General features: G+C 52.2%; 7 protein-coding genes across 7 annotated transcripts; 5 read left to right on the top strand and 2 right to left on the bottom strand.

Annotated features, from left to right (window-relative positions):
* Nucleotides 1-2,575: 2,575 nt before the first annotated feature.
* On the top strand, nt 2,576-3,192 carry PC9H_000026 (uncharacterized protein; the record flags this gene model as incomplete). The annotated part of the gene is made up of 2 exons (XM_036769689.1): nt 2,576-2,662; nt 2,740-3,192. The coding sequence occupies 2 exons, from the start codon at nt 2,576-2,578 to the stop codon at nt 3,190-3,192; spliced, it is 540 nt and encodes a 179-aa protein (XP_036635534.1).
* A 2,163-nt stretch (nt 3,193-5,355) lies between these two features.
* PC9H_000025 (uncharacterized protein) lies at nt 5,356-6,091 on the top strand (the record flags this gene model as incomplete). The annotated part of the gene is made up of 3 exons (XM_036769688.1): nt 5,356-5,458; nt 5,509-5,713; nt 5,770-6,091. 3 exons carry the CDS (start codon nt 5,356-5,358, stop codon nt 6,089-6,091), a joined length of 630 nt encoding a protein of 209 aa, XP_036635533.1.
* Nucleotides 6,092-9,014: 2,923 nt separating this feature from the next.
* PC9H_000024 (uncharacterized protein) lies at nt 9,015-11,861 on the top strand (the record flags this gene model as incomplete). Its single annotated transcript, XM_036769687.1, has 6 exons — nt 9,015-9,294; nt 9,349-10,209; nt 10,259-10,412; nt 10,474-10,615; nt 10,669-11,473; nt 11,530-11,861. 6 exons carry the CDS (start codon nt 9,015-9,017, stop codon nt 11,859-11,861), a joined length of 2,574 nt encoding a protein of 857 aa, XP_036635532.1.
* Nucleotides 11,862-12,606: 745 nt separating this feature from the next.
* PC9H_000023 (uncharacterized protein) lies at nt 12,607-15,221 on the bottom strand (the record flags this gene model as incomplete). Its single annotated transcript, XM_036769686.1, has 11 exons — nt 12,607-12,619; nt 12,674-12,837; nt 12,870-13,081; nt 13,124-13,396; nt 13,451-13,489; nt 13,545-13,771; nt 13,818-13,885; nt 13,944-14,526; nt 14,581-14,741; nt 14,798-14,989; nt 15,042-15,221. The coding sequence occupies 11 exons, from the start codon at nt 15,219-15,221 to the stop codon at nt 12,607-12,609; spliced, it is 2,112 nt and encodes a 703-aa protein (XP_036635531.1).
* Nucleotides 15,222-16,806: 1,585 nt separating this feature from the next.
* On the top strand, nt 16,807-18,882 carry PC9H_000022 (uncharacterized protein; the record flags this gene model as incomplete). The annotated part of the gene is made up of 1 exon (XM_036769685.1): nt 16,807-18,882. One exon carries the CDS (start codon nt 16,807-16,809, stop codon nt 18,880-18,882), a length of 2,076 nt encoding a protein of 691 aa, XP_036635530.1.
* Nucleotides 18,883-23,091: 4,209 nt separating this feature from the next.
* PC9H_000021 (uncharacterized protein) lies at nt 23,092-25,396 on the top strand (the record flags this gene model as incomplete). Its single annotated transcript, XM_036769684.1, has 14 exons — nt 23,092-23,165; nt 23,230-23,311; nt 23,362-23,474; nt 23,551-23,560; nt 23,613-23,656; nt 23,715-23,740; nt 23,803-23,840; nt 23,902-23,926; nt 24,003-24,030; nt 24,090-24,129; nt 24,233-24,333; nt 24,401-24,460; nt 24,529-24,556; nt 24,632-25,396. The coding sequence occupies 14 exons, from the start codon at nt 23,092-23,094 to the stop codon at nt 25,394-25,396; spliced, it is 1,434 nt and encodes a 477-aa protein (XP_036635529.1).
* A 356-nt stretch (nt 25,397-25,752) lies between these two features.
* PC9H_000020 (uncharacterized protein) lies at nt 25,753-27,037 on the bottom strand (the record flags this gene model as incomplete). Its single annotated transcript, XM_036769683.1, has 4 exons — nt 25,753-25,903; nt 26,087-26,187; nt 26,267-26,347; nt 26,423-27,037. The coding sequence occupies 4 exons, from the start codon at nt 27,035-27,037 to the stop codon at nt 25,753-25,755; spliced, it is 948 nt and encodes a 315-aa protein (XP_036635528.1).
* Nucleotides 27,038-27,510: the final 473 nt, after the last annotated feature.

Raw genomic sequence — 27,510 nt, 5'->3', positions numbered from 1 at the left:
CTTTTCTCTTAGATATGAAAGACAAGGGTCTTCAGCGAGAACGATATGACTGTTCCCTGAGCACGTTGAGAGATTTCTGTGGAGAAATTAGACATTGTGCTCTTTTTTCGGGGAGAACTAACCATGTCATGGTACAGCAGCATACCCGCTCATTTCCCATGCTATATTCCTGGGTCTCATACTCTACCGACGCCTTTATCAGCAAGAAACTCGACGGTGAGATTATGTGAACTCACTGTGATGCCGTCCGAAGTTTCGTGCATGGCGGCACTACCTCCATTATGAGGGAATATGTTGATCCGTGCACAAAGCCATGATATCGAGAGTATAGCGGAAGAACAGACCACATATAACGTTCCGAGTTCACGGAACTAGCAGAGGCTAGCACGACGCGGGAGTGCTTGATAATGAGCGCTTGGGTTTGATCGTCGAGCAAGATGAAACAGGTCGGTCGCGCGAAACTGAGGTCATGCGGACAATGCGGGACTACCTTCAAGGTCGTACGGCACGACGTCGGACGACCGGGAGAGGATGAACTTCGAGTTCCCCGACTTTGGTGTACAAATACACGTATACAAAGTGATGGGCGCTCCGCGCCCTTTTCCTCTCTCATCTCTCATGTTTCTTAAGTCTCATCTGGTACTTTGATTGCAAATACACACGCGCGATGAATAGCAACCGGGCTCAGAGCAAACCACAGGAGTCTGCCCTTCAATCATCTCGTTCTTCATGCATCATCTCCTAGCGCCCGTGTTGAAGGGTGTCCTTGCACGCAAGATAGAGCATGGTTCAATTCAGAATCTCCCACTGCAATCAGCCCAGATCGAGACTTACGAGTGAAGTAGCGCCGATGAGCTACCTGGGGGCGCGACCTTTCGAGGAAAGGTGAGCACCATTCACGCATATTGGCCTCGTTCTGAATGGAGCGTTGCAGGTTGATTAAAGCAATAAGCTGGATGCATACAGCACCGATGTGCTCCTTGTTGGCTAGATTAAATTCACTCTGGACATTCATGCCAAAATCAGCCGAGATGATTATGATACTCGGGCGTGTTCACCTCGTAGTATATGCCGTGGCCAGCGACGTCGGAGGTGAGTTACGGCCCGCTGTGATCTACTCTCGCGCCACCCAACTCACGATGGCCGAAATAGACTCATCGCAATCAAAGCCGTGTCCTAATTATACCGAGGCCCTCTTGAAGTGTGCAGACCTGATGACAACCAGTTCCAGTTCAATCGCGGGATGGAAATTCGTGATTAAGCAAAAGAGGCGCAATGGTCACCAGGTGCGGTCCTGCATCTCCTTCCCTTCGTCGCACCTAACGCGCCTGCAGGGACACCGGCGACCTTGCTGGACATCGCTCTTGCTTGCATCCCATCGACATCCACGGGTGAGCCAACCTCTTCACGCGTAGGCGGAGCCTTCATTTTCTCACGTCGTCAAGGCAGTCAATTCTGGCTCGATGTAATGTCCCGTCTCTGCTGGCTCCGCCGCACCCCTGATATATGGTGTGACTGACACGACAGTCATGAGGGCGCGGAGGCGTTGAAAGAGGCCCTGTATGAGGACTAGCTCGCAGACGTGGCAGTGCCTCGTTTCCCATCCTCCTCTTTTATGTTTCCGTCGCCTCAGGTTGTGTCGGAGAAAAGAGGGAACGACCACGGCGGGAAGTCGCCGACGGCGCCACGGTGGTTCGTCCACGGAGGCTATAAGTCATAGCGACATCTGCTCACACCCCTGCTCTGTAGGCACCATCTGTATGAGGATGCGGGGTGGTGGGGTTCCTCCGGGGTTGTGCCTCGGGAGCTCTATTACGTTGGCGGTTCGCACGTCCTCGAGTACATCCACGCTGCCACGCCGTGTGCGACGGAGATGTGTAGGGCCATTTTACGCTCAGACGTTCTCTTCATCGAGCATGGATATTAAAGATTAGAACGCAGTCACTTCCTCTGACTCGATTGGCATTGTGGCTAGAAGATGAACGTTGATGAACATGTACAGTCCGTACGCTTTATCGCGGCTTCACCGCAGACTAAACGGGCTTATGGCTGTACGCCTACACGCACGTTCCATCGCAGAGTGCATACGTTCCCAGCATCGAGAGTGGATTTTCAAGCTTCTGCCTTGGCAGCACCGTGTCGGACATCCTTCAAATCCGCAGACACCATTGGTTGCGGTGATGTTGAGCGAACGCGTGATGCTTGCATGGATGGTGCTTCGTCTTCGCCATGGATTCCTGTGCGCTTCTCGTTCGGATGCACGCGTGGTGTGCTGATGGCCTGCCCGAAAAGTAATGAAAGGTTGCAAAACGAGCACTTCAGTCCGGCGCGAAGCTTTGTGAACGAAGCGGAGACGCAAGAAAGCCTGTTTGCCACTCTTCGAATGCATGGTACCGAGGAGAGACCCCACCTTCTGGACCGACGTCGCGACGGTCCGGTTCCAGCTCGGTCGTCTACTGGAACGGTGGTTTATAAACGACGGTGGGTGGGCTGCATTTCGCTCAACTCAAGGCCCCGACGTCGACTTCTTACCTGTGGTGACTGCTGCCCGCGCCTCCTCGCCGTTTATTCGACAATGAAGTTCTCTCTCGCCGTCGTCGCTTCCCTCTTCGCCGCCGCCCAAGCGGCTAGTATACCCCCTGTCAACGAGACTCTGACCAACGTACGTTCTCCGCTCCCTCCCCCTCCTCCTCCTCTCCTCCGCCTCCGCTCACCACCCCTCCTCCTCTCGCCTTGCAGACCGACCCCTGCCCCCGCCCGCACACCGAGGTTTACTTCTTCCGCGCCTTCAACCCCTCGCGCGTGGACCACTTCTACACGACCTCCGTCCAAGAGCTGACCTCCGCCACCCACGTCAGCGGGTACGCCAGCGAAGGCATCCAGGGCTTCATCTTCCCCTCCCCGGAGGCCTCGACGGTCCCCCTCTACCGCCTCTTCCACCCCGCCCGCACCGACCATTTCTACACCACCAACGAGGCGGAGGCGATCAGTGCCACAGGTTTGGGGTGGAACAGGCAGGGAATTGCGGGGTATGTGCTTGATAGGCCGATTTGTGGGAGTGCGCCGCTGTTCAGGCTGTACAACGCCGGGAATGTGGATCACTTTTATACGACCAGCGCTGCGGAGAGGGACAACTTCTTGCGATCTAGGCTATACGTCGACGAAGGTATTGCTGCGTTTATATATGTGTGATCGACGGGCCTTGGTATTCGGTGAGTTGCGGATTCAATTTGTGAGTCGGAAACGTGCCGCTGATTTCTAAGGCGTTGTAGGTGCTCGTTAGATCTAGGGACGTTATTAGCTACTACAGTGTGATTCTTACACCGATGTAGTCGACGACTTCTAGCTACAAATATTTATGAATGGGCTGCCCATTCTCTGCCCCCAAGCTCTGCACCTTGTGAGCTCCTCGTGTGAAGCCTGAATTACACTTGATGATCTGTGTCTAATTTTCCTAGAGTGACGACCCGTCAAGCGGCGAGTCATGAACCTGTGGTTTACTGCAGTTTGACGTTCCATGATTCTATCATACAGCGACCGTATAGGCGCCACGCTCCATTGCGGCGTCGGCCATGCTCGTGCGACCGAGCTAGGAGTCTCTTCCTTAGAAAGAGTTCAAGCAACTCAGGTGTCGGTTCACAGTACCTGCCGCCGCAATGGCTACTGAGTAGGGATACTGAATATGGACGATTCGCAATCACAATGTATTATATATTCAGTCTGTTTGTTTAGCATTCAGTGCTTTGGCCATTGCGTCTGCCATGGCTCCTGGCTTCCGGAATACGAACGAAATACCTGCCATCGACATCATTGACAGTTGCCATCTCGTTCTGCGCGATATATACTCATTGCACCAATCCGATCCGACTTAGACGCCTCTTGTTCGCGACCGGCCTATATGTACCATTTCCTCCAGCATTCTCTCTCTCTTACATCAGGTACCTCTATATCTAGTGAGGCTCTCGCTCTCCGTCTTCACTTCCCTTTACGTCGCCGTACTAGCTGCCGCTCTCCCCACCGAAAGCGCAGAAATAACTTTGATGTCCAAGATACGTACGGGTAATTCGCTAGCCACTTGGAAATGAGGTGCTGCGTTGACGCGATCGAGGACATGAATCTTCGCAACTTATCGAGTGGGATGTTGGTGCAGCGTCTATTGCTGCCTTGTGCGCGCCTCCTGTGTTGCGAAGTTCAAATTACGTTCTGATGGTCTGATAATGACCCGACGAGCACAGTCGCTGTTTGCTTCGCCGGTGACAGTCTTACCCAGAGAGAAGTTTATTGTATAAAGGAAGTAGCTTGTCATCGACTTCGCTCAGGCTCCTAGTGTTTCCTGTAGCTGTATGTGGTCCAAGTTCATACTACACAGCGTGGGTCACTGATACGAACCCCATTGCAAGGCGCATGGCAAATAACTTACAGCAGCTTCACGGACAACTTATAATTCTTACCGTCCATCTGTGTAGAAGTGCGAGCCACTGGCCCCGACTGGACATAATAACGGACATGTGTCGTTTATGGTGCGCACTTCTTCAGCGGCTGGAATATTGCAGGTACTCCTAGCTCCTATCTACATCCCTGTGTTGCTGTCACCGTGTAACATCCTTCGAATGTCACAATAGTATTCTCTCAGCATCATTGGCAGTTGCCATCTGGTTCTGCGCGGTATGTGCCACTTCTGCTGATCCGACTCGGGTATTTCTGATTTGTAGCCGGCGCAGACATTTCCTATTAACGAGATATTGGTGTCCGTCATTCTGAGACTCCCCGTGTTCCAACTCGGTCTGGACGCGATGCGCAAGAGTGTGGAATGTCGAGGTCCGGCTAGAGTTGGTAGATTCGCTCGATTTAAGTAGAAATGTCGGTACGTGCTTCGTAATAAGTTGCTTCCGTTCACCGGAGACGGTTTGTTCACAGAGCCTCTCCCTGGATTTCAGGCAGCACACCAAATCCTCGACTGTATCCAGCGCTGATTCCATGTGCTCTCAATGTGTCACTATTTCTTTCGCTCGAATGTCATCCTACCGTCAGAGTCGAATGATGCCCGGCGCATCATCCTTCAGCAAGACATTGGGCGTGTATGGAAACAAACCCAGTGAACAGAGACTGGCGTCGTCTTGGCGTAAGGACTTGGCCACATCCACTGAATATAAAACAGTCCATCACTAGTAGTATAGTTCCTCACTTCGCCTTCTTCGTTCTTCTCATTCCTCTTATTCGCTCTTCTCGGCCAGGTTGCCTCTTTCGTTCTTTTGAATCTACCCGTTCACGTTATCCGATCTTTCTACAACCAATAAGTAAGTGCGCTATGCAATAGGTACTCCCCTTGCTAACTGTGCTTACAGACCGTTCAACATGCTCGCCAAACTTGCCCTCCAATTCGTCGCCCTCTCTTCTCTGCTTGTCGGAGTAATCTCAACGCCCGTCCTGTACGGTAGTGGTTCCTCGGATAGCCTCGGTGCGTACTTCTGCCGGCACCAGCTCATGCAGCTGACCGTCTACAACCAGCCCGCCGCGGAAACTCCATCTCCTTCAACCACTGGGGCGGCCACGCCTCCCTCGACAACTTCGATCGCTTTTACGGTGTGGATAACTTCGACGGGTCGGTGCACTTCAGCCAGGTCGTGGAGCAAGAGAGCCAGGTCGTCTGCCATACCCAAGCCATCGAGATCATCCAGCAACGCCTAGTCGTCCTGCAGGAGATGGCTAAGCGGTAAGTCCGACATACGTTCTCAGCGCCCACGAGTCTAATACAATCCAACCATCTAGCATCATCACGGAGCAGATCTGCGAAGTCGAGACCCAAACCATCGTCTTCCAGCAGTTCCACGCCAGCTTCGGCTCATTCAACCACGATCTCCGCCGTATCAGTGGGCACCGCGTCGGCTTCGACTCCAGGATCGCCAACCATTTCAGCGAGCTCGTAGATGAGAGGGGATTGATCAGTACGCATGACTTTGGGTTCTCGGGATTGGATGTCGGGAAGCATACGGTTGTTGTTGGGGGGCACAACTGGGACGACTTCAGGTCTCCGTACACAGTTGAACTCGCGCATCGGGCTGCCAGGAACGCGATCGTTTCCATCCACTAAGTGCCAGCCGTATGTTATCTGTTAGCTACAGCTTGAAGTCGGCCTAAATTCGGCTTGCCTTTTTGACCGCTGCTCGTTACGACACACTCATATACCTTAATTTCGTTGAATGAAAGATCTGTGATCAGTACATTGATAGTGCAAAGCAAGTCTTCACATCGAGTGGTCTTCTGATATAAGCTGGGGACGTTATTATTCCTCCCCTGATAAGTACCCTAATCATTCCCCTATCGCGCTCATCCGAATTTCGCCGTTCCTCACCTCCAGTGCAAGGACCACACGTATGGTCCACTGCCTTTCCCCAATGCCGATTTTGTCGATCCGTAAAACAAATTTTGGTCGTGGCTAACTTAGAGTCGGCAGTTGTTCGGCGGCGGGTCGAAATCGCGGCTGACGCAAGCTTGGGTATATAAAGGCCAGGTCACGGGAGTATGCAATCGATACCGCTTTCTTTCCTTCCCCCATCATCGAACTCGCCCTGCTTCACTGCTCGGAATGCCAGCGGGCTAGCAAGCAAGTGATACTGCCCACGCCTCCCCGCCTACATGGCTCTCCGGCGTTCTCAGTGACACCGACACCCTCATAGAAACCACATCGATCACAAGCACGGGGAATTTCTGGGTGGATGTTTTGTAGATTGGCCGCTCAAACTGCACAACGACAGCTCCTCTGGGCGATTTTGGACTTTGAAAACCCCCCCAACGCGAGCCGTCTGGTCACCACGGTCCATCTGAAAAGCACAAAAAGCTCGCAGTTTGAGGTTCTCTGCGCAACCATTCGTTTACAATAATGTTGTAAGCGAAATTTTTATTCGATCAGCATGGGGGGATGAGAGCGAGGAAAAGGGTACAAAAATTGCACAAAAGGCGTTTCATGGCTGTCATTGGCGGTGCGTTGAGGTGGTCAGTCAACGAAGGTCCTTGTCATCCTCCCCACCATTAGGCTGTCAGAAGCCCTGCTCGTTGCCTTTGCTTCCCCGCCCACCGCCAGCCCACCACGTTGACATGCGACAAATCGATGAGAATACCCACAGGTAAGCGAATACACCGTAATCTCAAGGTGCGTTTTTCAGTCTGAGCACGGGCGACAAAGTCTTTGGAGGTGAATTCATATGGACGAGACCCACGATGTATTTGCGTAAGCCCGTCGACGTCCTAATGACCTCTGTCCCCAGCGCCGTCGATCATTTCACTCCTTTCGCCCTACGACGATTCAGACACCCGGCTCCTTCAGCTCGTCGAAGGCATCGTTCCACGCATGTTGTTCAAACGACAATATTAATTCTGGAACGACTTGAGGCGTCTTCAACGGCATAAACTTGCGGTCATCCATCATTGCAGTCATTCATCATTGTGAACAACCAACTTCACCTCACGTTTTTCAGCTTGAGTGCTGCCGCTGGCTGTTGTCAACAACCTCGCATACCTACGCCCGATCGTGAGGCCAAAGCGAAAACAAGGTAGCATATGACTCAGACGCTCGTGCCTTTTTAAAGTGAGCGGCTGACTGGACAGAATGTAGCGCACGATCTTTTGGCATTGGCCAATAAGTACGTTTAGACGACGCGGTCGTACGGCGACGATAGGACACTTTAGCGTTGATCCAGCGAGGTGTATGCCCTATCTCTTAGTGGCAGGCTCAGAGCCCGGCGCTTGTGGTAGAACTTGCGCATCCGACAACATTAACAGGCGACGTATATTCAACACATCTGGAAATGCAGTTGCATGGGTATATCATTGCTTCATCTCCGGTGAGCTGCAGCCTCCATTTGTGTAGCTCGGGTATGAGGCTCTTTTTGATGATAATTCTGGATGGATTGATAGGGACTCGCCTCGTAGCATTGTGGTACTTAGTCTCGAACCCGGCGCGGACCCCTCCAGTATCGGACTTGACGTCGAGATTATTCTTCGTCCATAAACCTATATGTTCGAAGATGATGCGCTGTATTGCCTCATGGAGGTGCAGGCCTCGGGTTGTGGGGCCAGCAGGCTCGATGCGGGGGAAACTTGAGATCCCAATGCCGCTAGAAGTGGTCCAGCATGAGCGAGGCCCGGATGCGACCATTCCTTCCACAGTTCGTCTCCAGCGAGCAGACCCGCTCTGCTATCACATATTGTCTTTCGATGGGCCGACCCGATGATTCGCAATATGCCTCCACGCACAAAAGGGCAGGAATCCCTTGGGATCGTTGCGTATTGCTTCCTTCGGCTTTCCCAAGGGCACAGTGACCAGAAGAAACACGATCATAGATTCTGCATCGTGTCGTGGACGATGCTCGAACTCTGTAACCATCAGCTTCGGTCTTTTGTCATACTTCTCTTCGACCTGGTCCGCTTCGTAGCACCCATGGGCTTGGTGGAGGGATCATCAACAAATGTGCGTACGCCAAAAGGATCCTTGGAGTACGCTTTACGGCATGTCTCGGTGAGTCGCCGTTTAGTTAGGCATGCGCCGAGAGGTTGGTGACAAGAAGGCTTCGAACCCCAGGCGTGCGTACGATGAACTAGTGTGTACCCTGCGGCAGTAATCAGTGAATAACAGCAGATAGGTTATGTATTATGAGATGGAAACCACAGTCCGAAAACGCAATTGTTCATTGGCATCTCCGCAATCAACGAACGTCTGAGATACCGAGCTGTCTGGATTCAGTTCCACCGCTCCGTACGCGCAAGGGCAGTACCCCTAGGATGTATCGCAACGGTATCACTCGAAGGAGGTTGGAGGGGTGTGCTGTACATGGATTGTGTTTTCAACTCCGATACGTACTCCGACAAACAACTGTGGCCCAATTTGGAACCAACTCGTTCGTTCTTACCACCAAGCCACTTTCACTTGCCACTTCGTGTCCATTGTTTGATTGTGGCCATTTCAGGTGAGTATAAACTCATCTGAGAGTGCGAGTTCTCTTCTGCAATTTACCACCATGGCTCATCATATTATCTCACAGACTACACCCGTGAAGAAGACGAAACCACCTGCAGTCAATAGACGACAGATGTCCGACATAGTCGACCGCACCGGCTACCTGACTCCGTCGGCGACTTTCAGCTCGCTACGGCTACACAAATCCACGACTAGGTCATTTGCCACCATCCTGAACGACAAGGAGCTCCTTCAACTGGTAAACCAGTTTCGCGCCACCGGACAGACAGATTACGGTCTTCTCGCGCAACTGCTGAGTCGTGCGAGTGTTCTCATACGCCGTACGTATACACTCCACCAATCGTCTGCTGTACTGACACTTGCTTTTGTCAAAGTTAAATACGCCAAAGGCAAGGATCTCGTAGTCTTCCGTGACAACCATTCGCGCTCGCCGAAGTACCATCCGAATGACACTGAAGCGGGAGCCCCCGACTTGGTGGGCTTGCTGGAAGCTATCAGCCTCCTTCTTGATGACGACGACACGGCGCGCATTCCCTGGCACCATATATTAACTATCATCGAAGAAAAAGGCAAGGCCGACAGGAAGGACGCACCACGTCACTCTGTACCCTATTTGGCGTCCGCGAACCAGGCGCGCCCCGACTTGGTTGGGATGTACGGGGTTGCTATCTCACCCGTCGGCTACATCATTCAGTACAGCTGCCCTGCTGGCCTCCAAACGTCCGAAGAATTCCCTTGGTCGGACCTCGTTCCGCTGGTCTCGTATGTCTACACGCTATACGTTCCTCACCCAGACTTCGCAACCCGAGACCCGAGCGTGACTCTGGCTGATACTGGTGATGTCCTCGGTCCGCCCGCTTGGAATATACGCGATGGTGACAAAGTTTACGAGAACTGTGTTGTCAGAGTCGTTGGAGACCCGTGGCATCGGATGACTTGGGTAGCGAAAGTTGGCGATACACCAATTACGATCAAGGACTCGTATCGCGACGTTCATTCCAGCTTTAGGGAAGGCGAGCTGTACGACATCCTCCACAAGGAAGGCCCCGCCCCTGGATTCCTGCGAGTCAAGAAAGAATATGAAGTTCAGTGGAAGCGCGGTTGTCCCATCACGGTGACGGTTGACAGCACCACGCGCATCAAGACTCGACTCATCATGCATACCTGGGGAGAATCATTGCGAAAATGCCCGAGTCTCATTGATTTCCTCAAATGCATGTACGACATCCTCGAAGGTGAACCATATTATATTGGCCTATTTCTCGCGTGCTAAACGACTTACAGCTCACCGCTGGGCGGTGATGGAGCGCAATATCATCCATCGCGACATCAGTCACGGCAACATCTTCGTTGAGGCGGAAGACTTCAAGGGCGAAGATGAGGAGGAATTCAAGGGGACTGAATATCGCCCGATCTTCGTCAACGAAATCATCAAGAAGTATGTTTGTCACCATTCGCTGTCCTACTTCTACTCGTTGATATTTTCTGGATGAATTCAGACAAGAAAACGCCGATCCCATGGCTCGTCTTGGAGACCTGGACAATGCAGCGCAGCTGGATCGAAAGGCGGCGGTATCACCTTCATTCGTCGCAAGGCGAGACACCATCCATATGACTGATGAACCCTTGCGTTGTCGTACCGTGAGTTCTTCCTCAGAGTGCATTGGGAAGCTACTGATTAACTCGACATGTAGGGAACACCAAAGTTTATTGCCCGTTCGCCTGCAGTCGGCCGTCTGCTTGTCGCGGACATCAAGTTCCGCAGGATGCCAACACTTCCAAGTCATCTTTCCGACCGATATGCCCTGTTGCACTCCAACGACCTGTCTGGCTTGCGGACATTCACCGACAATGGTCCCACTCGTCACGGAGGTGTCTATACTGAGGAAACGGAAGACAAGCACGACAAAAACCGCAAGCTGAGGGTAACACAGTTTGAGCATCGACCTCGGCACGATGCAGAGTCGGTTTTCTGGTGCATAGTAGTATTCTTGCTCCTTGCCGCCCCATTGGACAGCGCGCCGGAAGATCCCCAGGCGCTCGAGGATCCCGCTGAGTTTGGACTCAACTGTGCATGGAAATACATCGCCAATCACGAGATATGTAACGATACGGGAGATAGTAGGTTGAGTATAATCCGCGAGCCAGAATGGGACAAATGGCTTCATCCGGAGCTCGCTCATGCTGAAGACTTTCTCCTGGATCTGGCAGCCCAAATTGCTCCGGAGTGGGGCCTCATTGAGCCGCCACCTCTCCCCCTCCACCTTCACGAAGCGATGCAGCGGATCATCCTCCAATACATCGACCTCTGGAAGACGCAGAACAAGGACGTCAAGTTTGATACAGGGCGAATCCGACCAGCAGAAATCCCGGACAACCGAATAATGCCTCAGGTATCACATAAACCCAGCGTCAACGGACAGCTCATTGCCGCGAGCTCTCTCAGGCCGAAGCGACAGTCGAACCAGCTTGGACCGAAGGAGGAATCCCAAGCAAAGAGTACGAGCTACTACTTTTCATTTAGTGACTCTATCTGACCATTCTTCTATACGTAGGACGCCGAATCACAAGGCAGGGCACAGATTCATACAAGGAAGTCCCTCTGAGCCTTCCGCCATCGCCACGCTTCAAGGGGCGCCGAGTAACGAGGCAGGGCACCGAATCGTACGAGAAGGACACAGCATCATACAAGGAAGTCCCTCAGAGCCTCCCGCTATCGCCACGCTTCCTTCCCGGATGCCAGCTTCCCCTCGAATACTCGCTAGATGCGGATACATCCATGAAAAGCCTTCCTTCCACGCAGGCGTCGCTTTCCACAAACCTTCTTCGTCTCTCACCGGCTTTATATCCGCAGACACTCGATACTGATAGCGATGCAGAAGGCTAATGCATCTCCGAACATCTATACTCTTGATTGTTTTGTTATATATTTCTCGATATCGTGTCGCACCGCCTTGTCTTTCACCACGTCCACCTCGTGTACTAGTATATTTGATATGTGATACATGCCCAATTATTTCTATTTCTCCCGCTTGATAGGCGAGGGCATCATATTCTTGGAATTGGGGAATATGTAGGACATCATCCATTACATGGTAAGAGGTGCTTAGACGGCCTAACTCTTCTCTCTCCCGATGCGGCCTTGTCCCCCCCTTTCCTCCTACTATACACTTGTCCTCTAGTCTAGTCGTCGTGCTTTTCGACATCTCCAGACCACAGATCGAGCACGATTAGACCTACATCTGGATAGTAATGTGAGGACCGCCAGATATCGATCACAAATCAGCAGTGGCGATGAAAATTTCGAAGCCGAACACTCACTCCCTCATGAACCAGCGCACACTTTCATTTTAGTCGCGTTCCTTACTGTTTGCCTTTACACGAGGGTCTTATGAGACAGATATCGGGTCTGGTTCCATCAGCTACGCCAAAAACTCTTGCAAGTTTGAGATTCAAAAGCAAAGCACCGACACTCAATTTACGAAGAATCTGTTCCTCGTGTACCTAGTATTGCAAAAATTGAACATTCTTTCTGTAAACGCGTTTAGGCGAAGCCAGTTCTCGAGAGCCCGCCATCTGATCATGACGTCCATCAATGTACAATTCCTTCCGTGTTACTGCGAAGCTTGCTCTTATTTTAGCAGTCTACACAGATTGTCAGTAAGCGTAACACTCGATATGGACATAAACGGAACTGACGTCTGCTTCGGAATCGATTCATCCTGGATTGCCTCTAACTCTCCTTCGTCCGTCGTATCACAAGTCAACTTTTTTTCTTTGAACTTGGCTTCTAGGGTAGTTGCATCCCAGGTCGACTTTTCCGTGACTTTGCCAGCAGCCTTCTTGCCACCCGCAAAGCAGCCCTGGATGAGCGAAGGTATAAGTGTACATAGACATCGAGCAGAAGGATAGAAGAGTTGAGTAGGCAAGGGAATAGTTCACGCACCGACCAGACGGGCCATATTGGGCTCGTCCACAATGGCCCAGATTCATTGACGCTCCACAAATCACCAGCATTAGCCCTCGCACCGTACCTCAGCTCCATGCCAGCTTCTAACCAGAGGCATCCACTGAAGCCTCCCTTCGCCGCCGCATGGACATCTACATCTGACTTGTCTGTCCCACGTGCTTCTAACAGAGCGAGATCACTCCTGCGCGCATGGGGGAGATACGGAGGGACGTATCCGTCTCGTTTTCCTTTCTTTCCTTTCGCTGGAGCAGCGGCTTTGGCAGGGGAAGATCCTTTAGCAGGTGAGGCAGCAGGAGAGGCGGCGACTTTGCCGGTAGCGCTTCCATGGGCTTCAGCCTTTACGCTCACTCGAGCGAACGCATCAGCTTCGAGATAGACATCCGCTCCAGCCTTTCCGCCGAGTGCTGAGACGCCGAGTCTAAGAGTGGGGATCAGATGGCCTTCAATGTAACCTACAATTTGATATAGTCAGAAGTAGAATAGAAAGATGGATGGGGCATACGAACCTTTAGCATTCGCTTTAGCCTTGGCTTTGAGTTTCAGGGCTGGATGGCACGGAGTCAACGACATCAGTCGATGTGGGGAATGCAGAGCACGTACGCGACGGCTTAGTATTAATGCCCTTCTCAGTCGATTTCTTCTTCGACTTTGGATACCACAGTTCCACTGTATGCCAGTTCCAATCGTCAGCATCATGGCAAAAGCAAGGCAAAAGACACCTACAATCATCAACTTGGTAGGCAAGATGCACGACTGAATCTATCTTCATGTCCAGGAATGCCTTTGCTTGGCCCTGGAGCTCAATCATGGGACCAACAGCGAGGACACTACAAGGGTTGAGAAACAGTCACTCAGAGAATCCGGCGCGCGTACCCAGGAATGCTAAACCCAGGCAAACTTAATGGCTTGATGATCGAAACTTTTCCAGAATCGTACCCGCCCTATACAACACATTCAGTTGTGAATAGGTCGAAATACGGAGAGGAAGAGAAAACTCACAAAAACTGCGGCCTTGATAGTAACACTCGCGTCAATGTCGAACGATAACCCTGCAAAAGCCGCGAAGTTATGAATCTTCGGCGGGACAATCGCGCCATCAACAATGATGCCTGCTTTCACATTCCCGTTGCCTACACCCGTCACATCTACCTTCAGCGCCCCAGTGACCACACCACCGGTCGCGGGTCCACCTCCTCCAGGACATCCCTGGGGGTGGTAATCAATTAAGCTTGCCGATCCGTTGTACTTGACTGGAACCAGTGCGACTGTGGGCTCAAATTCGAAATGGGTGGCGTTCTCGAGAAGACCGCCAACTTCCTCGATCTTTTTGAATACGCTGCCTGCTACCTTTGCAACGGTAGTCCCGACTCTTTCAGCAGCTTTGGCGACGTCTTTGGCTGCGCCGGTGACAGCCTGCGCAGTTGTGGTTGCAGCATTGGATACCCAGGTGCCAACCGATTGGAAGGCATTGTCGAACCAGCTATCGACGAATTCGAAGTTGAGGTCGATGTCCGGGTTGGTGAAGGTTTCGGAAGGGGAGGGTGAAGTGAGGCCGACGAATGCGAAGTTGATTGGCCCGACTCTGGAAGGCATAGAGTGCTCAGTGGAGTAGCGACGGGTGAAAACAATGACTTACTTCTCCACGTCGACCAGATCAAAGTTAGTGTCGATCTTGAAGGAGTGGATGACAGGTGGAGTGCCGCTTCGCCTCACTACTTTACCTTCGGCATGCGCGGGGAGGTCTTGATTCGTGGCTACACTCGCCGCTGCGATACGAGCAAAGGGGCCCGACCCGCACTGCACATACAACGAAAGCCAATCAGATACGGATTGTCATGTAGCAGAGCACGTACGCTCTCAGGCAACCTAACGATCTTATCCTGCGGGCCCCAGTGTTCGAAGACATGATTGCAAGCAGAATCGTCAACATCATCGTCGGACTGACAAACGAGACGAATTTCTTGCTCTAGCATATGAGGGTCGCAGTCCAAGACAACCCATCCAGCTGCAGAGGTAATGTCCGTAATCGATTTCGGGGAGCCAGACTGCCAGAATAGAATGTGAGCCGCGTTTATACAGGGTCTATGATATCCGCACGATTTTGAGTGCGCCTAAACCGGAGTTACTATGCTCAGGGAGATCGTACGCGCATTCCCCGTTAAAGCATGGCTTCGACCAGTCGTTAGCCGGGGCTGCTGAAACGCTGACCGCCAATCTCGTAGCAACAAAGGTAAAAATCAGGAAGAGGCGCTGCCTCTCTGGCTTGCCCGGACGCATTTCGGAATAACCAGGAGGTGAGCGAACGCCGACCGGGAAATAGGTGCCTCGCCAGGGAGATGGGCAAGGGTTAAGGGGACACTACCCATCTGTCCGCCTTTTAGAGGGCGGAGGGACTCGCTTGTAAGATTCAGGATGCTAGTAGTTGAGCCCGTTCTAGCACCTTGGCGGGTTCGTAGTGCGCTAATATCCGAGCTTGTATTTAGTGCTGTTTCTAGAACGTTTCGTGCATAGATATATACCTGTGGTAATTGGGTGGGTAACTCGTGAGGGTAACGCTTTACCCATGTCTTCCTGGTACTGCTATCACCGACTTGAGGAGACGGATGCTACATGATTAGAATACCATTGAAACCAACTGTTCAGGAGCTCGTGGGTTGACAGTAGTTAGTGCCCACTTCGCATGATTACACGAACTAATCTAGCGTGATGGTGTTCGTTGGGACAATTCATGATCATTAGGATTGTTTTGTGACCGTGGGAATGAATTGTTCCATGTCAAATCTAGCTACCCCAGTGAGTAAGGACTACGAACACGAGCAGCACAAGGGCATACTAGAGAAGATGGCTTACCCCCAGCCAAACCCGAAGACAAGACTAACAAAGCCAGCAGTCGCTCGGGGCTTCCTATTCGCCCAAGACTGATACTAACAACGTGCCCAGTCGCCTGTTATTGCACACGGAAAGGTACATATTAGCGGTCATGATGCTATAGATCTGGATCAATGACTCCCCTACGCGGCGCCCGGGAGACGGTGCTCACCTAGGAATTATCCTCCAGAACTATTAGGTCGATTCATGTAGCGTGCGCGATATATCCATTGGCATAGGTGAATTGGTCATCGTCAGTCTCCCCCGTCTAACGGTCCCATGGGCGGCAGAGATACATTAAGACTTTCCGTTGCCGAAGCTGCAATACCGGCAGTACTGCGTCCAGAAGCCATTCAAGAGGGTCACCATTTTATGAGCTGTCATCAGCCCATGTGCACGACTCGCTGCCGACTTCAGAGTTTCTACTCAAGACACACTAGAACAAGCATGTATCGTTTACACGGCGACACCTGAGGAGACTGAGTAAATCGCTCGTGAACTAAAACATGGCGCTCACGAGTATGTACGATGGCTTCTACCGATTTCCGTTAGTATGGTCTCTCTTTCCCCGTGTCTCGAAATCAGGCCACGAAGTGTCCTTCGGCACTTCAGTTCTACCTTGTCCAGTGCAGGACAAGATATTCTCCTAAATCGTCTAGTCATATTGCCAGGTATCGTCCTCCATCCATATTATTGTGTTGTCCTAACGAGGGTCGCCTAATATAAGGCGCCACGTAGAAATACATCGCGGTAATTCTAGGAGAGACTTGGTGAGCATCCAGATTCAGGCCTTCGAGCGCTCATTTCACTCACAGAATCGATTGGGAGTGATTGTGATCTTTGCTTCACGTTGGCTTCTGCCCTACTTCCGCCCTGGTGGGGCGTTCTCGGGACGCGTCGGTGATGGTAGTGAGCAACGAATGATCGAGCGGAGTTTCAATTTGCCTTATTGCTCACTCATGTTCTACAAGTTTAGCCGCTTGAATTCGGCTTGATGCTCCCAACTTCTGACGATGGATTTGTGTCGAAGGTATCCCATCCTCTCTGTGGAAATTGTAGAGCCATCTTCGCCGCAATTCCGTTCCATATTCCTGGCCGATACGAAGGCGAACACCATTTGACCGTCCGAGATCTGGAGGAATCTGCTGGGAACGATTGTCAGCTTTGCATTATAGCTCTGAATGGTACCACCCACGAGACCTTGGAATCGTGGAGATGCTCCGACCTGAACACCTCCCTTACACCGATCCGTTGGTCCATCGCCTTCTCGAAGAAGTGGCCAGATTTCTTTACCATACGATGGACGAAATCGGACTTCCTCGATGTACGCCTATCCTTCGAAGAAACAGAGGAAGGAACAACGCCACCGGCCGCCGGTACTTCCGATTCCACTGGATCAGAGGAGGCGTTGACTTGCGCTAGGCGGTGGCTCACAGATTGTACGAAGACCCATGAGCAGTGCTGTGCTCGCACTAGCAAAGGCTGGCTTCCCACACGATTGATCCATGTCGGCGGGGAAGCCAATGCAACTACCCTCCGGCTCTGTATACGCGCTGAGGTTCCTTCCGAATCTACGTATATGACTCTTAGCCACTGTTGGGGATCCCCCGCGAAGGACCAGCTCAAGCTACTTCAACACAATATCGAGGAGCTGCAACGCCAAATCCCGTTTGGCAAACTACCCAAGACGTGGGTCGATGCGATTACTGTCACCCGTGCAATGGGGTGCGAGTACCTGTGGATCGATTCGCTATGTATCATTCAAGACTCCGTGGACGACTGGCGGAGGGAGTGTTCCATTATGGGACTTGTTTACAAGAACGGGTGGTGTAGCATCGCCGCCAGCGCGGCGAAAAACGGCAGCGAAGGGTGTTTCATGTCCAGACACCCAACTTGCTTCCATCCTTTGATCGTTGAGGTCGAGTCGACGCGAATGAGTGCGGCATACTCTTGCTCTGCACGTCGCTTTCATGTTAACCGACTGGCACAAGACGTGGAGTCGCCGCTCTACCAGAGGGGTTGGGTCATCCAGGAGTGGTTCCTCGCGCCCCGTATCCTCTTCTTTGCGCGACAGATGATACACTGGGAATGTGCTAGCGGCGCTGCATCAGAAGCTCTTCCTACGGTGAACAAGACCAAGTCCGTCCTGTCCTTCGCCACGAAGCTCCGCGCCAGATATGAGCGTGCGCCCATGTCCGTCGAGCGCTGCCTGGAAGAATGGCAAAAGTTGGTGCAAGTGTATATGTCGACGCGCTTGACGATGGTGCGAGACAAGCTGCCTGCATTCTCGGGGATAGCGCGCGAGTTTTACGACCAGCTTGTCGCTGCATCACCGTCGCCGTGTCCTCGGTATCTCGCTGGGCTGTGGACTCCTTTGCTGGCCGTCCAGCTCTTGTGGAAAGCAGAATCTGGCAACCAACAGGGTCAGACTTCTTACAGGGCGCCTTCGTGGTCATGGGCATCTGTTGACAAGCCGATATCATCTCCAATCGATACTATCAGCCGAAGGACGACAAAACACACCATCATCAGCGTACTTCGTGCTGAGGTGTCAGCCGCCGGCGAAGACCCCTTTCAAGAGGTCAGCAGCGGTTTCATTCGCGCTGAAGGCTGGCTATGGAAGATCTCAAAAGGCGCGATTCCCCATCAAGTAGGCAAGTCTTCGAAGCTCAATCTCCAGCTTACATTCGACAACGACGGCGTCAAGTCAGCAAAGAAGCCACTCGATGAGGATGTATTTCTTCTACCTGTTCTCGTCGATCCAGACGATACCTGTATGGCCTTGTACGTTTGGGGAATTTTGCTGAACAAGTATGGGGAGACGCCAGGCCACTTCAAACGCGTCGGCTTTCTTGCCTTGAATGATGGTGGATCTAAGAGGCTCAAGATGCGGGAGCGACAATTCCATCCGATATTTGAGCCCGTTCTGGAGCTCTACGGGCGATATTTCCCTTGCATAGAATTAGTGAGAGGAGACGAAGATTGCATCAGTAGTAGAAGGGACAAGCGATTTCCGTCAAACGACACCTATCGACTCGGCTCGCATCTTTGTACAATAGAAATTTTCTGACAACCGCGTTTCATTTCTACTTTTCATGGAATTTGGTAAAAATGCGTACAGACACTCTGGGTAAAATAATTTGGTGCTTTCGCAATGTTAGCGCCAATTTGAAGTTCCGCTCCACTGCACGCTGTTGACCACCACATTTCCCTACTGTAATCGCGAAAGCACAGACGCCTGGGCTATCGCTACTCTGATTAAAGGAGCCTCATATCTACGGCGTAGGATTCAGAGAATTTTGAGGTAAGCCAATACGCGAAACTCATCAAAGTCTTCAGGAATACTCACCTGGAATTCTCGTATGTACAATAGCGCCAACATGGCCGCTCGACACACCGCGGTCGGGCCTCAATCTCTAAGGAGTGGAGGGCGATGGAGGAGGGGGTCGACATCGAGAAGCACTCGCCATGGCGCCGGGATGCGTTATTTCGTGGCATCAGTTCTCCGGAACTGACGAGTAACCTTGGGCTCGCATTCGATCTATATCGCGAGAAGCGGGATGGGTGGCGTGGCGGGTCTCTCATGTACCTGACGAGAGGTAAGTACCCTTTCTTGTGCCCGATCCCGAGTGCGCATACGCGTGTGCTCACTGCTGCGGCCGCCTATCATCGCGATCTAGCTGGGAAGCCTGTAATAGTGAGACAGGGCATCCTGTTGCCTACCTTCCCGGTATCAGTCAAATGGCCACTAAAATGATGAAAAGATAACATACGGGATGAAAAGACTCTCGATCAAAATCGATCTTCTCTGAGCTTCTCCTCCGAAGGCGCGGAAGCAACTTTAGCGTCCAAGTCAAGGCAAAGCCGGCCTCAGGCTTTCATAGATCCTCGTTTCTTCGTTGCCTCGAATGCCTCCACCAGCTAGTCTACCTGTATCCCGGCCGTCACAAGAAAAAGCCACGCAAGGTACGCTTGAAGAGCTGAAACGAGATGAGGGAGCTGATGAGAGGCCATCGCCATCCCAGACGCTCGATTTGCTCTCGATCGCTCGGAGAAAGTCCCAAAATGACATTTGCACATGAAAACCGATCGGTGGCGTGTCCTGACCCCTGCACGTTAAGGGCCCGGTCTGCTCGTCGAAATGTTAGCCCCGACCTGCCAAATTTGAGTCCCACGGTTGGATCAAACCCGGCCCAAACCTACCCCAAGCCGGCGGTTTGCTCTGCTGCATTGGGGTTTGGGGCAGGCCCCATGTCACATCAATTCTCGGCGCTTCTTCGTATCCCCCTGCTTCTTCCCCCTTCGCTTCTTCCCCTTCGCTTCTCTCCCCTCGCTTCTTTCACTCACGCGCCAATGCCTTCTTCGACGCAATCAAATAAGGAGAATCCCCCTGTATTGAAGGGGAAAAAGGCCATATGGACGGATGCCGATGACAAGGCCCTTCTTGACTGCCTTCTTGAGCAACAAGCTGCTGGCAATCAAGGGGACAATGGCTGGAAAACCCTGGTGTGGACTGCAGCTGAGGAAAGCTTGAAGGGTAGTGAAGAGAGGAGCAAGGGTAGTCGCAAGACTGCTACCAGTTGTCGTGATAGGTTCAAATCAGTGCGTACTTGATATCTTAGTCTACAGGCTATGACTTATCATGTTGGTTAGCTCAAGGAGAGCTTTCTTGTTGTCCAAGTCCTTCGCTCTCTTTCAGGATTTGGTTGGGATGACCAACGACATCTTGTCACTGCGACTGATGATGTCTGGGACAAGTATATTGATGTACGTCTCCTTATCTTCTCCTGCCTGCCATTACTGATTATACCAGAAACATCCCTCCGCCAAGAAGTGGCGAAAGAAGGCCTTTCCTTGCTATGACCTCATGTTTGCCTTGGTTGAAGGTCGTAGTGCAACTGGTGATAATGCTGTCAGTATCACCGCTATGGTTGCTGATGATAGTGGGGATATTGGAACTCCTCGTAGCGATAATGAGGACGAAGCCTCTCAGGTATGTGCTATCAGTATTGAGTTTAACTTGAAAACTCAATCATTGTAGGATATGGACATGTTTCCCCTTTTCCCTCCTCTTTCCCCTTCCCCACCACCACCACCTTCATCTCAGTGTCGGAAGCGTGCTGCCTCTGATGCGGATGACACTCCGGCTCCATACAGGATGAAGCGGGGCCGTACCTCTGGTCCTGACGCTCTTCTTGCATTGGCAGGAGCTGTCAGCAAGGTGGCTAATGCGGGAACGGCTGCTGTAGGTTCTTCGGAGATGCTTTCTGGCTCTCGTCTGGTCAAGGTCATTGCTGCGTTGGACATGGATCATGATCTAACCATAGAAGAGAAAGGTAAGGCACTTGTTCTCTTCCGAAAGGACAGTTCAAGTGTCGATACATATATGGGCATTGATAGTGATGTACTTCGCCATGCATATATCCTTGCTGAGCTATCTTCTCTCTAGGTTACTACTAATTCATCCCACTCCTTTATTACATCATTTCACATTCTTTACCCCATTCCACTCTTTACATCTACATACCTCCTGCAATTTTAATACCAACGTAATTACATGTTCTGCTGTAGATACTGTTGGTACTGCTCCCACATCTGTTTAGCAATCCTATCCCGGAAGTCGTTTGCCCGATCTCGTTCTTCATGTGAGATGTGAGTTGAATAATCATCTGTGGTTGGTGTATGTGATTGCTGGCGATAGTTGCTGAGATCCTCCAAGGTTGCTCCATCTAAGTCCTGGGGATCATGGACACGGATGAAGTTGTGAAGTACACATAACGCAAGCACCATCTTTGCTTGCTTCTTCAACGAATACTCTGGAGCAGTGTTGATGAGCCGGAATCGCCGCTTGACAACACCAAAGATGCGCTCAACAACATTCCGAGCTTGAGCATGTCGCAAGTTGAACAATTCTTTGTAATCGCGTGGGCTAATACAGAATGAGTAAGACACCAATACAGTCAGAGACAAACTCACGTGTTTGTAGATCTTGACCACTCCTTGAGATGGTATCGGACACCACGGTAGGGTACCAGCAGTGCATCACATGCAGGGAAACCAGCATCACCAAGATAATACTTGCCAGGGGGGATCGCAAAATCGGTAGCCCTTGCATCTGCAAAAACACGGCTATCTGCAGCACTCCCTTCCCAACCTGCCCGTACATATGCAAACCGCATGTCGAACGTGGTTGCAGCAAGAACATTCTGAGTGAGCCCGCCTTTGCGATTTCGGTTTCGTGCAATCTGACTTTCGTCAGGGATAAAGGCATCGATATGAGTACCGTCAAGAGCTCCAAGACAGTCTTTGAGGAATGGGAAGAGTTTGGGGTTGGTACGTATCTCAGGCGGTGTGATATCACTTGGCGGAAGCTTCATATAGCGTGTATAAAACTGGGGATCAGTTAAACGGTTCAGAAGGTTGTCGAACACCCTAGAGAATCATTAGCAACGGTTAAAAAATTCAAGTTGATATGTATACCGTGTTATTGTCCCAGGACTATGTTGGAAACGCTCACGCACTTCCCGGTGTACCGCACCTGACCGGCACATGTACAGAAACATTGCCAACTGCTCCTCCTGCCCAATATACCTTGAACCCTTGAATCCAGAGTACTTCTGCAGCTCCTGATTGAGCTTTTGAAAGACTCGCTTATTCATCCCCATCATATTGTGAAAGCGCTCCCAATGTCCATCAAGAAGTTCCTTTGTCCATTGCTCACCAGTGAGAGCAGAGGTATACATAGGAGTCTTGATCAGATACTGAGCCATATGAAGGGCAGCCCCCCCTACAACTGCGGCAAGGATAGCAGAGGTCCGTAGACGATGTTGTGCTTGAGCATTGGCAGCTTCTCGAAGTGTTTGGGTGCGGCTGTTGGTAGTACGAACCATTGTTGCAATTGTTATCAGATTGGCGCCGTATATAGAACATGTGTGACAAATGTGACGCGCTCAGCCAAACCCCAGCGCTAGGAAATGTAAATTTCAAACTCAGCCAACCCCAGACCCGAGGGACTAACATTTCGACGAGCAGACCGGGCCCTAACGGAGACGCGAGCGAAAACAGCAAAGCGCCCGCTCGGAGTATGTATGTCCCAAGCATGTCCCTTGGATAAATCAGAAGCAATCGTCTTAACACCTACGAACACCTCTCTCGCCTCTTTGTGATTGCGGTCCAGCGTGCTCGCTCGCACCCCCATTCGTCTGTGGCCGAAGCTTCCTCGAAAACCTACACGGATTCTACGTCGTTCGGTTGCTAGTGCAAGTTCTCGATCACGAAGATGGCGTTTACGGAGGGACAGACGTTGGATAACATGCTGGGATCTCTATTCGTTGGGTCGTTGCTAGCAGGCGTGTACGTTCGGAGTCCTTTTCACGCCGTCTCGTTCTTTATACTGACGCCGCTCTATCGTGAAAAGTCTATACGGTGTAACTAGTTTGCAGGCCTACAGCTACTATCACTGGTTCTACGGCCGCGATTCCCTTGTTCATCGTATCGCGGTGCGTCTCCCCTACCCTGTCTAGTACGCGCTTAATCTAATCGCTCTTAGGTCGGCCTACTCTGGTGTCTAGATACACTACACTTCGTCCTCGTCGTCCATGGAGTGTACTACTACTGCGTATCGAGTTTCGGGAGCTCGGTGCACCTTTCCGTCCTCGTTTGGTGAGTCTCGTCTCTATCCCTAGCTCCGTCTCCTACCCAAGTAGCGACGGCATTACTCATATGCTCACTTTACTAGGTCCATGAAGGTATTTCATACGCGCGATCCCAAGTTATCAACGTGGCTAACAAATGTCATAGCTTCAAATCGTTATCAACGTTATCATCATCCTACTAGTGCAAGGGTACGTCCCTTTCTCCGCTCACGACTCTATCTTCATTGTTTACTGACTTTCCTTGTAGATTGTACGCCTACCGCGTCTGGCTGCGTAAGTCCCCCCTTTGCCGGATCTAGCGATATTTCCTTACTGACTACGTTTCCGACTATCAGTTGGAGGGTATCACAACAAGATCATTGCATACATCACCGTACGTCCCTCCTTTTCTTCAAGTCATGGATTTAGACGTTTACACTCCGCTTCTTCGTTAGGTCGCGATCGTCTCCATTGCATTCGGTACGCACTCTCTCGCTCTATCTGTAGTTGCTCAACAATCGGGGCCTTGATATGATATCTGATTCATAATCTACAGGCGTTGGAATGGTCCTCGCCCATTATGTGTACGTCCTCTCCCCAAATCCACCCTTACCATCCGGCTTACCTTCTTGCCCTCGCATAGATACACACTCACCGACATAGCTGATCACGAATCCATCGGCGTAAGCATCCACCTCCACCTCCACCTCCACCTCTCCTACCCCTCCCCTCCCCTTTTACCAATCGCAGGTCGTTGATGTACTCATGCGTGCGTGTTTTTGATAGTGGGCAATCATTGCCTCCCTCGCCACAGCCACCTTCGTCGACTTCTTCATCGCCGGCGCGATGGTGTACTACCTCCGACGCAGTAGAGGCCTCCAATCTCGGTACGTCTATCTTTGTCCATCAACGAACAGGCAATGATCGTTGTGCTAACGGATGTGCGGAATGTAGAGTGAACTCGAAGTTATCGACGATGATGCATATGTCTTTGACCTCCGGCGTCCTTACTAGGTACGCTACTTCCCCTCTTCTGTGATAAGATGGTTGGACGGCTAGCTAATCTCATCTTGTTATTGTAGCGCCTGTTCGATGACAGCCTTGATTGTCGTAAGCATCTCTCTCTCTCTCCTTCTCCTTTCCCGCTCTCTTTCTGATCGCTGCTTTTCTGATTTTGACGGGTAGTACGTGACGATGCCGAAGACGCTAATATTCATGGGCGTCGAGTCGTTCCTTACCAAACGTCAGTCCCCTCCCCCTGCTTTCTCTCTCCCTGGAAGCGCGCACTCACCTCTTCTCCCATTTGCTCATCCCCCAGTATACATCAACTCCTTCCTCGCCATGCTCAACGCGCGCGAGCGCCAGCAACACACCCTCACGCACGCCCACGTGCACCACAGCGACCCCGCGCAGCACGCCGACGCATCCCACTCCCACCCGCACTCGCACTCCCGCCTGTCCACCTCGCTGTCCGTGCACATCCCGGGCTTCTCCGTCCCCTTCAAGTCGCCCGCCCCCACGTTCCCGTCCTCGCCGCAAGCGAAGTCGGCGCCGCTGGGCCCGAGCTTCATGACCCCCGTCCCCGTCCCGATGAAGCTCAGCCCGTCCCTATCGATATCCCTAGGCGGCTTTGAGAAAGGGAAAGCCGGGAACGAGCTGGGGATTGGAGGAGGGATAGGGATGGGGATGATCGGCATCGGCGTCGAGACGACCAAGTCCGAATCGTCACAGTCGCAGTCGCAGTCGCGCTCGTCGTTGAGCAAGGAGCCGTCCTCCCCGCCGTCCCCCTCGCGGTCTTTGCGCTCGGGCTCGCCGTCGCCATTACCGACTCTCGGGCACGGGCACGGGCACGGTACGGTGGTGAAGGAGCTGGGGGACGACGATACGGCGTCGTCAGACGGTAACGATCACGATAATGCGAAGGAGGAGGACGGTCGGTATCCGTGGTGATCACCTTATCGTCCAGCGACGCGTTCCCTTTTCTACTACCGCCCTCAGGGATTCTGATTATATACGTTATATTTCCTATTTGTTGTATTTCTCGCCTGGTGTAGAGTACTTATTCGTATCCCTTCGTTTTCGCCTAGTGCCTGTAATTGTGGAATTGTAGAGGTATTATAGATCGTAATACGTGTGTAGCGTGTCCGAGAGTCCTACGAACATTGACATCTAGATTCTACTACCCTTCGTCTATGAAAGATGGAGCCGCTCTACGAATGTACGAATTTACACACTTCGACTCCCCTCCCCTCCCTCTTCTTTCCTCTTTCCTCCTCTACTCGCGCTTACATATCAGCATCGCACTTTTACTTCGTGACGCCATCATCGTGCGGCCCGCGCATCTTCTCCCCGTCCGCAATGAGCACGGGCTCATGCGAGTGCGCGGGCTCGCCCATCGCGTGCTTGAGCACCTCGGGCTTGAGCAGCTTGGCGTACCGCGGCTGGACGAACGTCGCTCTATCATTATCAGTTAGATTAGCGTGCGCGGATTAGGTGGTGAGATGTGAATGTGAATGCGGAATGTGAATGTGAATGTGAATGTGTAGACGATAAGGAATGCATAGGAATAAGAGGGCGGGGGGCAGGAGGGAAGAGGGGGGAAAACGAGGAAATAAAAAGAGGAATGGGGAGTTGGCTCACGTGGCTTCGACGAGGATATTCCCCTCGAGATCCTCCACGACGCCCGAGACGCGCGCCTTGCGGCCCTTCGCTTCGACGAGTTTCGTTTTTATCAGAATGAACTGTTTAATCATCCAAAAAAGTTGAGTATCTGGGTGAGGAAGGAAGGTGCAGGGACGGGAAACGGCGAGAGAGACGTACCTGATCAGCTCGCGTAGGGGCCTTGTAGTTTATCGACAACTGCGCCGTCACGCCCACTTTGTCGGGGAGATTACTGATCGCCTGCAAACGCCCGCATCAGCACCCGAACCGCGCCTCCAACGAATTCATGGTTAGAGAAGCCCAGGGGGCACGCACCTGTCTCGCGAGCGTCTCGTCTAACAGCGTCGCCAACAGCCCCCCGTGCACGATCCCGTCGTGCCCACAGAGGCCGCGGCCCAGGTGTATCCACACAAGCGCCTCCGTCTCGTCCTTGCGCGCCCGCACAAGCGGCTTCAGCGCCAGCTTCCCCGGCCCCCTCAGCGCGCCCGCCGTCAGGTTGTTCACCCTGCGCTCCTCCGGAAAGTTCGCGTACGGCCGCGTCTCGTACCACTCCTGCGCCTCTGAGGTACGATGTGCCTGCACGCTGGGTAGGGTGTGGAGCTTGCTTTCGAGGTCCTCCGTGTACCGTTTCGACTCTTCTGAGTCCGGGTTCGAAGGAGGAGGAGGGGCAGCGCGGGGGAAGAGGATGGTAAACGGTGGCGGAGGAAAGATGGATCCGATGGTGTATGAGGTTGCGGCAATAAGGGAGGCAAGGAGGATCGTGGAGGTCGTTGAGAGGCCACGTTTATTTTGAGGTTGTTGACTGTCGGACGTGGAGGAAGACGAGCCCGTCGAAGATGCCGCCGTAGAGAATGAAGCTGGAGGACGAGAAACTCGGCCAAGAGGACCAAGTGCCGCTCTACGCAGTGAGGAGCGAATGAAGAAGGACATCCCGAGCGCTGTCCAAGCGGTCACCGTCGTCGTTGTCTGCAGTGACCTTGCTGGCTGTGGCGACGTCGAGAGCCGGAGCGTAGATAACCCGACTCCGGCACGTGATACTTTGTCGTGTTAGGAGCAGTCAGGGGAAGCTACATGCGCGGCGTCGACCAGTAGCTCTAAGAGTGTGAAATGGCCCGCCCAGATAAGATAGTCCTGTAGTATATAGTACAATGTCGAACGAATTCCTTCTTACTGCATTCCAACTATAGCGCAGCTCCCCTTCATGCTCGATCAGGAACAAGAAGTAACTTCTTTAAATCTTGTTGTCCGTGCAATGGAGCAAGCCCTCCGGCAGTCCCTCCAGCACCTCCGACTTCCACCTCTCCAACATGAATGCCCACGGCGCTACGTGCGGGGATAGTAGTAGCAAGCTTCCCATCAGCACCGACTTTCAACCTGAGCATAGTAGAATGTCAAGTTAGCTG

This window comes from Pleurotus ostreatus (genome assembly GCF_014466165.1).
Source record: "Pleurotus ostreatus strain PC9 chromosome Unknown scaffold_1, whole genome shotgun sequence".
In the NCBI taxonomy this organism is placed as follows: domain Eukaryota; kingdom Fungi; phylum Basidiomycota; class Agaricomycetes; order Agaricales; family Pleurotaceae; genus Pleurotus; species Pleurotus ostreatus.
The sequence above is the reverse complement of the archived record's forward strand: the minus strand, read 5'-3'. Positions and strand labels throughout refer to the sequence as shown.